At 55.4% G+C, this 12,071-nt stretch overlaps 1 protein-coding gene across 1 annotated transcript in view; it reads left to right on the forward strand.

The window, feature by feature from the left end:
- The first annotated feature begins 10,759 nt into the window (after positions 1-10,759).
- The window catches only part of Rap1gap (RAP1 GTPase activating protein), a 47,469-nt gene continuing 46,157 nt past the window's right edge, over positions 10,760-12,071 (forward strand). The window contains exon 1 of the mRNA XM_052177815.1: positions 10,760-10,845. Coding sequence (XP_052033775.1) covers positions 10,802-10,845 — 44 coding nt within the window. The 5' untranslated portion in view covers positions 10,760-10,801. The remainder of the gene's footprint in view (positions 10,846-12,071) is intronic.

A 12,071-nucleotide genomic window follows, 5' to 3' on the forward strand; every position in this document is an offset into this window, starting at 1 on the left:
AGGCGTGCGCCACCACTGCCTGGCACAGGGTGGAGAGAAGGAGAGGGGGAGAGGGAGAGGGAGAGAGAGGGAGAGAGAGGGAGGGAGAGAGGGAGGAGGGGGGAGAGAGAGAGAGAGAGCTTAGAGCTTTCCTTCACTGTTGGGGAGTAGCAGGATCTTTTTTCTCTTCTCCTATGACATCACATTTTCAAGGCAATTGGCCTCTGGGCAATTTTTTCTCTTGAGGATCGAGGGCCTGGCCTGGCACATGGTGCTGGTACATGAACACAGGTGTCAGAGAGGGGTAAAGGCTACCCTGAGGCCAACTTGGAGGCCTTGGGCTTCAGGGAAGGGTGACACAATGACCTGGTTTATTAATAGCTTGAATGCCAGCTTGAGAGGTCTGCATTACCCCAAAGGAACCCACCGAGAGCACTGTACACAGAGCCTCTGGTTACACAGTTAGACTCGGTAGGCAGGGGACAGGGAGCACCCGGCCCAGGTACAGCTCTCTGCCTGGCTGTGCTGGGTGCGTGCTGACCACTGCCTTTCTCCACGGACCTAATCTTCCTGTGTACAGATGAGAGGGCAGCTGGCTCCTCCCTCCCTCCCTCCCTCCCTGGAGCGCATGAGAGGGGTCAAGACTGTAACCTGGCAGAGAACCCAGTAGCTGAGAGTTGCAGGAAGCAAGACTGTCATCCGCACAGAAAGTCCGCACCTTGTCCCCTGCCTCTGCCTTACAATGTGGGGGCGGTGGGGTAGGCGCCCAACCTGCTGATGGATCTGTGCATGAGAAGCCTGTGACTGACTGACGCGGGGCTCCGGGTGCTGATAATGGCTACACTGCGTGATCCCCCAGGGATCTTACTCTTGCAGGTGTTTCTGTAACTGCCTGTTCCTTAGGCACCCCTGGGAATTTGGAGCTGTTGGCAAGGACCACGGGGACAACAGGTAGAGATCAGGCACCTGTGCCACCTCCTAAAGCCCGCGGGAAACACACATTTGCATAGGGAAGGAAAATGGAGGCCAGAGGGTGGTGTTCAGCCCTCTGCCCCCACTCCTGATATCTGACTTGAATCTCTGAGAGACAGATGCGCCTGTTCAGGTTCCCCTCTTTGGGAAGATGGAGATGGTTAATGGAGGGTGACCTTGGGAGTGTCCCTTGCCTGGCTGCATAGGACCAGAACTTGGAGGACATTTCTGACTTCTTAATCTCAGAGCGGACCAAACCACAGACCTTGGGGGATTGCCGGAAGGAGGCGGAAGGAGGCGGCACTGGTCATTGGCAAGCCTTTTGCCCTGCCACCCTGTCTCTGACCTTGGAAATCAAGAGTGGCCACACGCCCTGGGCCAGCCTTGGCGGCAGTCTTAAGACATCACAGGGTTACAGCCGGAGATGAGCGGGCCTTAGCTTTGCCGGCTCCCCTCTGCCTCCCACCTTGCAGCCTGGTTCTGAGCTCTAAATACCACTGAGGACCAAAGCGGGCAGGGTCCTTAGGGCTGAGATCTCATTCCTCCCTGCCACCAGGCTTCCAGCTAGAAAGGTATAGGTAGTTGAGGTCCCTAAGGACAGAGAAGCCTGGGGCTTGCCCAGTGGGATAGGAACTACCCAGCTGCCTTTGGGATTCTAGGAGAACATGCAGAACACGAGCTGAGCGGTAGAACCCCGGAGGGGCATCAGTTGTGCATGTATGGTCTGCTGTGTATGTGTATGACGAATGCTTTTCATGCACACTCCCCCCACCTCCCCATGACTTCTCAGCAGCTGTCAGTATCAGCCATAAGGGGCTCAGAGAGGTTGAGCAGCCTCTGGAGGTCGCTCAGTGGACTGAGATTTTAATTAGGGCTTCGTTGGTCTTTGTGGGGTTTTTTGTTGTTGTTTTTGTTTTTTGTTTTTTGTTTTTTGGATTTGGTTTTTCGAGACAGGGTTTCTCTGTATAGCCCTGGCTGTCCTGGAACTCACTCTGTAGACCAGGCTGGCCCCAAACTCAGAAATCTGCCTGCCTCTGCCTCCCAGAGTGCTAGGATTACAGGCATGCGCCACCACTGCCCCGCTTCCATTGGTCTTTGTTAACCACTGTGGTGTACAAAGTAAGACAGGGAGGAAAAGGGTGCCACTGAGAGGGGTGGGATATTCCCTAGCTGCTCTAAGAAGTCTGCTTTGGCCGTGGGGGGGGCGGAGACTTGTGGGGGGGCGAGGGGGAGGGCTAGGCTACCCCCATGGCAGGGGCTTTTCTATCAGTTCTATCTGTTGGCCTGTCAGTGCCAACAGGCAAAAGTAGACATGGAGGAAGGAGGGCCTCACTGGCCACCCAAGAGCCTTCCCTGATTCTTGCCCTGTATCATGTGAGCCTCTCAGAACCAAGCCAGTGTTAGTACAGGATGGATCACAGCCATAGCACAGGATGCCTCAAGTGGCCCAGTACATTCAGGGAGATGGATGGACCCAGAAGCAAGGTCATGTGCACACTCCCAAGGCCCCTCCATGAACCTCACTTTCATCGTGAGATGGGACAGCAGCTGCCACATGCGTCACGCTGCCACCCAGATGTGGCAAATGTGAAGCCCTGGGTGACTCACGCCCCCTCAGAGAGATCATCATCACCCTGGGCTCTCTCTACTTCTGACACAGAGGACATTTTTGTATTCCAGGCTAGAGGGACCTGGACAGAGGGGCAGGATAGTCAGAGGGAAGCTCTTACTCCCTGCACCATGCCAGTCTGTGGTGCTGGGCCCCAGGGATAGTCGGTGGGGAGATGAGGCTGGGTACTTGGGGTCCAGGTCTTGCAAGTTGAGAGGAGAGTCCCCGAGTCTGAGCCTCACCCTTGCCCCTACCCAAGAGGCATCTCTGCCTGTCATACCCATGGGGCTGGGCTACCTTGGAAACCAGAATGAGACAGGCCTTTGGAGAACCCTCATTATAGACAGAAAGGGGCCCAGAGAGGGGCTGAGACCTACCGAGTTACAAGTGAGCCAGCGTGGGTGGGGCTTGGCTCAGGACCTGGGTTTCCTGGGACATTTAACGGCTACACCAGGCCATGTCTAGGAACCACATTAAAGATCCATCTCAGTTTTTGCCAACTTAGCCTTCTGTTTTTAAAGGGTCTCACCATGTTGCCGAAGGTGATGGTCTCACACTCATGGCAATTCTCCTATCTCAGCCTCTCAAATGCTGAAGTTGTATGTACTAGCCATACATTTATGCTTTTGTTTTGTTTTGTGTTTATAAGATTTATTTTTACTTATTTAATGTATATGAGTGCTCTATCTACATGTATGCCTGCATGCCAGAAGAGGGCATCAGACCTCATTATAGATGTTTGTGAGCCACCATGTGGTTGCTGGGAACTGAACCCAGGACCTTGGGAAAAGCAGGCAGTGCTCTTAACTGCTGAGCCATCTCTCCAGCCCTTGGTTTTTGTTTTTGACACAGGATCTTGCTATATCGCCCAGGCTGGACTAGAAGTTATAATCCCCCTGCCTCAGCTTCTTAAGTGCTGGGACTATAGGAATGCATACCACGCCTGGCTGTGAGCCCCTATTTATGGTGCCCCCCCCCCCCCGTGTTAGGCTCGAGCATGTTTGAGTTCTAAAATCAATCCTGTGGGATAAGAACAGCTCCTGCCATCCCATCACCTGTCACAAATCCCAAGCTCTGAAAAGTTTGTGAAAAGGACCCAAAGTCACCAGGCAGGAAGAGTGGAGCAGGGGATTCAAACACTAGCTCGACTGATTCCAAGCCCGTGCCGGCGCTAGACCGTGTGTGTTCCGATTGGGATAAAATTTGCTTTCCTCCTTTTCTGTTCATAACTGGCCTAGGCCACCATTATGAGCCCCTCTTAATTAAGACTGAGAGTCAGGGGCTAGGCTGTGAGGTGCAGGATCTCCAGATACCCCTCCACTCTTTGCCTCACCTCATAATGGCTGCCTCCCTCCTTTTATCAGTCAGCCACAGACTACTGTTGGTACCCTCTCAAGTGTTCATGGTTACCTGACCTCCCCTTGAGAGAAATGGGGCAGGACCCAGCGGGCGCACCTGCTGCTATGGGTATTAATAGCCACCCTGTGCAGGCCCTTCGTGTTACTGGGCATCGGCCTCCGGGCACGCGAGCTGGGCTCCTGCTCAGTGTGGCCCTTGTGTCTGTGGCTCTACCCACAGTGGACTCTGCCTTGCCCTCTGCCAGGCGTTGTGCCCAGGCTGTGTGGCTGTGCTTAAAGAACTGTGTGTGGAAGCCAGATATCTACCAATCAGCATGTATCTATTACGCACCTACTGTGTGTCTTTCAAGGCTAAAGCTTGGCCAAATAAGGAGATCACGCTCCTTGTGAGGAGCGTGGGGCTCCAGCCCCATCCTCTCCAGCCTGTGAGGACCAGAGCAGAATAGTTGCTTTCTTTTGGAAGAATGCATCACAGAGCATGTGCAGCCATTTATACCCTGACTCTCAGGCAGCCCCTTCAGCCCCCAGGAGCCCGGGTTTCCAGGCCTGTGGAATGGGGACGGACGGCAGTTTGACCTAATTTATGGGATGGCAAGAGATGTGCTTGGCACAGGGCCTCCTCGGTGGTGGGCCTCAGTAGCTACTGTTGTTCTGGGCTGGCACATGAATGGTGGGAGTGAGGTTCTGAGGAACACTTAGGGGAGTCTTCGCCAGCCTCAGTTTCCCCATCGGCCATGGCAGATACACTATCCTTGCATGATCTAGCTCCTAGGCCTATTGTGGAGATCACAGAGGCTACAGGGTGCGTGGGTGCAGCTCAGCAATCCTCTCAGAGGAGCGAAGGGTGGAAGGAACAAGGTAGGCGGGCGAAGCAGGTGCCGTCATTGTGGCACGCAGGTGTGCCATTGTGGCCTGGAGAGGCACAGTCTAGAGGGAAGGGCAAGGGCAGGCTGTGGGGCCGCCTCCACACGGGGAAGGAGGGAGGGAAGTGTGGCACAGTGGGGGTTTGAGGCGCTTTCTCTGGAGGCTCAGGGTCCCCACCCTACGAGAGCCGCTGGGGGCTGGGGTTGGGGCGCTGTCCCTGGTCCTGGAGAGCTGCCTGAGCTAGACTGCAGTTCCACCAACATCCAGATGAGGGCGCCAGGGACCGCCTCTGACTCCTAAACTGCGTTCCGAGAGTTCTAAGAGCAGTCTTCATTTCCAGATTTAACACTCCTAGATAATAAGCCTGCTCAGGTCATTTCAAAATCCAGTGACATTTTATCATAAGGGAACAACCAACAGTGCCCCACTTTGGGCGAATGCACGACCACACCGCAAGAATCACAGAAGAAACCAAACCCTTGGTATTTATGACAGAGACACTTTTCCATTAACAGTAGAAAAAGCTTACCGTCGCACCTGACCTCCAGCCCAGGATGTCTCCAGCAATTGAACCTCAGAAAATTTCATTATGGATTAAAGCCACATCAAAAAGATACTCACGGGGCTGGGGCTTTTAGCTCAGTAGTAGGCCAATTGCCTGGCTTGTTCAAGGTCTTGGGTTCCACCCAACTCCAGCATTGCAACAAAACAAGAAAAAAAAAATCACAGATCAATACAAATGTATGAAGTACTTAGGGGCTAGGCCCACGTGCAGGGCGGGGCAGCCTGTGTGAGGGAGCCTGCCTTGAGTGGAGACTCTCCTTGAATAGCACTGCTGGCTGCCACCCTCTGAATGGCTGTGGTGACTCTCGGTAATTGCTAAATTAAAACCACCCTCTGGTATTTCCCTAATGCTTCCCGGAGGCAGAGTTGTTCTCATTGAGAACCACAGCCAAGGTGGGGGGACTTTGTGGCTCTGCTGAAACTCACTGAATCCCAGACTGTCCAGCCGTGTGGAAGGGGATGTTTTGGGGAATGGCTCTGGTATTCCTCCTTCATCTTATAGGTAGGCCAGCAGAGGCAAGGATAGGAAAGGGCTTGTCCTGGGACATGGCAAGTGATTCGCAACCCTGGTCACTAGATCCGGGTCTCCTGACCCAGGGACCAGGGCTCAGTAAGCACGCTGCCCTGGCGGGTGCTGTGGGTACCTGCCTGATCCTTAACCTACATCCCTGAAAATGAACAGGGAAGGCTCACTTAGCAAAGAGAGTAGGGGGAGGTGCACGGGCCCCTGCCGTACCATAGGACAGTGGCCGGGGCCTGCCCTCTGCTCTCTTCAGGGGTACCTTGATTGGCTGCGCACATCTCTGACCCCCATTAGGCCATTCTCTACACCTCATTTCTTCTCAGCAGTTTGCCAGGGCCAGGTAAGATGGGCATGCATGTGCGTATGTAGATGTGCCTGCCTGCACACCGTATAAATGTAAGATGTCCACAGGTAAAGGTGTGTTTTCAGTGCACAGGTCTGTGGTCTTGGGTGCCGCCTTGTGGGTGTGCAAACCTAGCCATAATCATACAGATTTAGGTCTCGGGTGTGCAAACTTCATCTGACCTTTGCACGTGTGTGTGTGTGTGTGTGTGTGTGTGCGTGCATGCGTGTGTGCGTGCGCGCGCCTGTCTGTGTGTGTGAGCTGACTACTTGGTGGCTGACTTTCTATGTAAGCAGGTCTACATGTTGCATCTTGGCACAATTTAGACATCTGTATATGTGCACTGTGAAGCTGGAGAAGCTTGTATACAGGTGTGTCCTCGGGTCCTCCAGGAAGACCCAGGACAGCACATGGACCACAGGCAGCTGCTCTGCTCGGGGAGGGTGTGAACTGAGCCACAATTCCTTCCCCTTCCTTCTTCAGAATGGGGGGTACCCACCCCCCTCCATGCAGGACAACCTTAGGGCTTAGAATTCTCCGCTCCTGGGGCTGAATGGATGTAACTGGGTTAGGATTCGAGCGCTTCCCATGGCTGGTGGGATTCCTTCTAGGCACGTGTGCGTGTGCGTTTAACCTGGGGAGAAAGAAGTGAGCGTTCATGTGTGAGGGAGCTCGGTTAACACATGAGCAGACCTCAGCCCAGGGAGGAAACAGATTCCAGCCAAGCCACTCTGAAGCTGCCAAGAGCAGGGCGGGGAGCCCAGGCCTGCCGTGCCTCCTGCCCAGGGGAACCTGAGCATAGCTCTGCATAGCCCTGCATATCCTGCATAGCCCTGCATATCCTGCATAGCCCTGCATATCCTGCATAGCCCTGCATATCCTGCATAGGCCTGCATATTCCTGCATGGGAATAACTTGAGAGGAAAGATGGTGATTGAGAGCTTGGCAAGTAGCACTCGGAGCCCAGCCTGGGATCTTCCCCGGGCTCGCCCGCCCCCAGGGACTCACCTGCCCTTCGCCCTTCTCTCCGTTCTCTGGTTCCCTGCTGGGGGCTGGGAAGAGAGGGGTACAGGCAGGTGAGCTGGGTGCTCAGGGTTCAGCCCCTGGTGAGCTTGGGGAACAACCACTCCTCACCCCTGCATCTTTCCTCCTTCACCAGGTTTGGCATGCATTCGATTAACTGATTAACTCGCATGCAGATTTGGGAGGCCTAGAGAGGAGGTGCCTTCCCAGAAGGAGGCTGAGCCTGGAGAGCCCGGCTCCGTTTTCCTTTTGACTCAGGGTCTCAGGTAACCAAGGATGACCTTGAACCTCTGATTCTTTTGCTTCCACCTCCCTTGGCATGCCTGGCTCTATTAGTTAGTTAGTTTGTTTATTGAGATAGGGTCTCAATAGTGTTGTATGGCCTGGAATTGGACTTGTAGACCAGGCTAGCCTTGAACTCAGAGAGCTCTGCCTGCCTCTGGCTCTCCAGTACTAGGATTAAACGTGTGTGCCACACGTTCTTGCTTTGATTCCATACAGGAGATTGCACCCAGGCTCTCACGCACGCTAGGCAGCTACCCTGCCCACTGAGCCACACCCCCGGCCTGTGGCTTCCTTTCCTAGGTGAGAGACCAAAGAACGGGGACTCCTCAGAGTGCAGCCACGGTTCCCCAGTGCCAGCCTGCAGGCACCCACTCTGGGCTGAGAGGGGATAGTGAGCTCCCTGTCGCAGTGGTCAGTGGTGGGTGACGTCTTCCATGGGACGAGTCCCGTGCAGTGCTGCCTCTCTGCTTGTCCGTCTGGGAGGCTGTCGTGTGTGCTCATACAGATTCTTCTTTCTTCAATACTATGTTAAAGTTTTATTATTGTTTTATGCATGTGAGTGCTTTGCCTGTATGTATGTGTATATGTATGTATGTATGTGTGTGTATCCCCCGGAACTAGATTTACAGATGGTCATGAGCCACCATGCAGGTGCTGGGAACAGACCAAGGTCTTCAACCAGTGCTCTGAGCATTTTTTCCAGCAGCACCCCCACCCCTACCCTACCCCACCCCACCCCACCCCACCCCTACCCCACCCCACCCCACCCCACCCTTTTTTTTTTGAGACACATGGAGGTGTATATTACCATGCCTGGTTCTATTATTTATTGTGATAGGGAGTCTCTATGTAGTCATGTTGGCTGGCCTGGAATTGGACTTGTAGACCAGGCTGGCCTTGAACTCAGAGAGCTCCACTTCCCTCTGCCTCCTGAGTGCTGGGTTTTCAGGCATGGCTACCACACCCTGCACATTCTTTCTCATAGTTCTGTGGTTCTACATCTCTCTCTGGGTGGCCAGTGAGTTACTTTACTAGTAATATTTTGCTCTCTTGGTAGAATGGCATGCCAAATGATCTAATTAAGATTCCTCCAAATCACACTGCATTGAAGGTTTTACTTAACATGCGTGCACGCGCACATACACCCCCCCCCACACACACACATACACACATGCACACACAGTGCTGGCTGAGATCCCCAGTGTTTTATGACCAACCGTTTAATTAATGTACAGCCAACCCATTTGAATAATTAGCACCTTCATTACCAGCCCCACTTTGCAGATGGGAGCACTGAGGTGCAGAAAGGTTACGCGCCTTACTCGAGGTCACACAACGGGCAGATGAGAGAGCTGGTCTGGAGCCCTAAGAGCGCTCACAGGATGTAAGTGCAGGCTTCCCCCGTTCCTCATCCTTGGCTGTTCATCTTCGGCGTCCATGTTGTGATGTAGAGAGAATTCTTACAGGTGATCCTACAGCCTAAGAGGGTGTACTTAATGGTGGCTGGCCGAAGCGGGGCCAGGAGCTAGCCATGGGGCGCCCGCCACATCTGTGGCTGAGAGAACATGAACTCGCTCACTGACTGTCCCACCCTCATCTCTTGCCAAGCAGGCAGCTGTAGTTGGGCAGAGCTCAGAGGCTGGAGCCCACACTGGGCTCTTTGTCCTTGGTGGGAACCCTGCAGCCCCCATGGACTGTCTCAAGGGCCCTCTGTCCCAGCACCAGGGGGCCCTCCCCGGGGCCCAGGCCCAGCTGGGAAACTTGGCATGTTGGTGGCTTCTTGGCCACCCTGCCAACTGGGCATTCAAAATCCACTCAGGAATTGGGCACATTCCATGAACCTAAGGAGGCTGAGACCCGTGCTCAAGGGGGTAGGGCAGTCCAGATAGGGCTGGAGTCTTGGGCGAGCCCAGGACTGGGCAGCCGCCACTACATATACTGCCCGAGCTGCATCCAGGTTCTTCCTGCCCCATCCTGCTCCTGTCTGAGAACTTCTGCTCCACAGAACAAGTTGTCTTCTCCTCACTGGGTGACTGTGGTGCTTCCAGAGTCACCCCTCCCCACTATCCGGCCCTAGCTGACCACCGCTCAGTACACAATGGGCTTCTAGCATTGGCCCTGCCTGCGGTGGGGTGGAGGTCCCTTCTCGGCAGAGTCTGCAGCTGGCGTCCAGTGCAATCAGCTCAACCCCCAACCCCATTCTGAGTACTCTGCCGAGAGGACCAGGAGAGAGCCAGACACTAAGGTGGGAGTTCTTAGCAACCTCAAAGGAGCTCTGAACCCTGCAGGGCCCTCCTCGGGCCCAGCATAGAGCCAGGGGACTGGAGAAGAGTGGGGCTGAGGGGCAGTGGGCTCAGTAACTGTCACGAGACCTGCCCAGCCCAGCCATGTCTGGGTAAAGCAAACTAGAGACTAGGCCGGCATTTCCAAAAGATGAAGGAGCTAGCCTCGTCCTAGCCCCGTGCTAGCCCCATGCTAGCTCCGCCTTGCACCATCCTAGCCCCGTGCTATCCCCATCCTAGCTCAGTTACAAAAAAGCTTCTGAGAACCCTTGCCACCTGGCTTGGTTCCTTTGGTGATCCGTCCTCCCTTTTCCCTCCTTCCTCCTCCCTCTTAGCCCCTGAAGTTCTCTAAGCCGAAGGCACTACAGAAACACTTGAGGCTCCTGGGGCCTCTCTGGACAGGGGTGAGGGAGCGTTGCAGGGGGGTGGGCCTGTGTCCCACAGTTAGCTGATATCTTTAGGAGTGTCAGAGTAGAGGGGAGATCTACTGCGCCTGGAGTTATAATTCAACCCTGCTTGTCTCTCAAAGTGGATTCATGGTGGGTCCTGGGCTAGTTGTACTTCCAAACCTCTCCTCTCTTTGCTGCGCTTCACGGGAGGGTAATGGAGAGTTGTGAGGGGCCCTCATTCTCCGGCTGACCTGTAGAACATTGTTGGCCCCGGGCTCCAGGGCCATCAGCCCTGGAGCTGATGGGCTGTGCACAGTCTTAGCATTAACTCAGCTGGAGGCCAGGCTGATCCAACTTTCCCTGTGGGACACCCTTGGCACCTCTCCCTGGGAGGACTGGAGGTGGCTCTGTGGACAGGGCCAGGCAGCGGCGTGGGGGTGGCGCTCTCGGAAAGCCCCGCGGCCCGGAGCGAACAAGCGAACAAGCGTCCCTTTCTGTGCCCGGACCTCAGCTGGCTGGCGGGCGGCCCGGGGCGCACACGGTCTGGGCTGGGGAGGCGTTGCCAAGGTGACCCCGAGCTGGGCTGGCGACTGGCAGCGGCGACGATACCATGAGCAGCCGGAAGCGCAGCTTCACCTTCGGTGCCTATGGAGGGTAGGTGCGCCCCCCCCCATGCGAGTGCTTGCGCGCACCCGGGGTCTTGCTTGGGTGCGGTGGCCTCCGCGGTGGGGAGGGGTGCGGAGGCTGCGAGGCAGGCACACAAGTCGTGGGCCGGGCTCGTGAGCTCCCGCGTGCTCTGTTGGGTGTTCACGTGCGCGTGTGGGGGTGAGAGTAAGTGTGGATCGCAGTGTCTTAAACATGCGTGTGAGACTAAAGGATGTCTCTTGTGTGTGTCTGTGTGTGTGTGTCCCCAACTGTGTGGGTGCAGGTCTAGGTGTGTGTGGGGGAGTAGAGAGTCTCAGAAGGCTATACCCCCTCTACCGAGGCTTTGGAAGTTGGTCCCTCCCACTTTGACCACCCTATATGCTTCTGACCTGACCTGGAGGCAGAGGCTGGGGGCTGAGTGATATAGACGGCCCATCTTAGGGGCACCCACCTCCTGGACCCTAAGCACCCACCCCTGAAGGATGCCGAGGTGGTGTGGGATTCTTGCCAGCAGCAGAGATTTGGCAAACTACAGGGAGATGGGCTGCACAGACTGGGTCCAATGGCCTTTCCTGGGCCAGCCAAGGGGCTGTGTGACCTTCACTACTCTCCCCTCCTAACCATCAGAAGAAGGACACAGTTAGGGCTTGGTGTGGGGCTGTGGGGTACACAGGCAGTGTCCCACGAGCTGTGTGTAGCGGGGGTGGTTTCTTCCTGGCTGCTCAACCTTAGGGAAGACTCCACATCGAGGGCCAGGGTGGGCAGACAGAAAAGCTAGAGAGGCACATTTTGGGGGTAAGGCCTTAGCTGTCAAGTGAAGGTAGGAGCTTAGGGGGTGTGGGACTTGCTGGTCATGCTATCCAGGCAGCTCAGAAGGTGAGGGCAGGGTCTGCTTTGTAACCTTGGGTGTGAATCTGGGCTTTCCCTTCTTACTCCCTCCCCCCAGCAGGACCCTCCATGCACCGTAGCACAGCCACCCCCAGCCCCAACCCCCTCACGTCCCCCACCCTTCAACCATTGTGGCCCAGTTTTTCCTGCCTCTCTGCTTGCCCCAGGCTAAAGGCAAGGGTTGTTTGTTTTCCCAACAGTGCCCAGTCCTGTGGTCCCCCACTAGGAAGGAGGGCGGAGCCCCAATGCTCCCCCACATCAAGGTGCCCTCTCAGAGAACATGGGGTAATAAGGTGGGCAGGGCCCCGCCCACCCACCTTTCTCCAGGCCAGGCCCACAGGGCACGG

The sequence above is a fragment of the Apodemus sylvaticus genome, chromosome 3 (assembly GCF_947179515.1).
Source record: "Apodemus sylvaticus chromosome 3, mApoSyl1.1, whole genome shotgun sequence".
Classification (NCBI taxonomy): Eukaryota; Metazoa; Chordata; class Mammalia; order Rodentia; family Muridae; genus Apodemus; species Apodemus sylvaticus.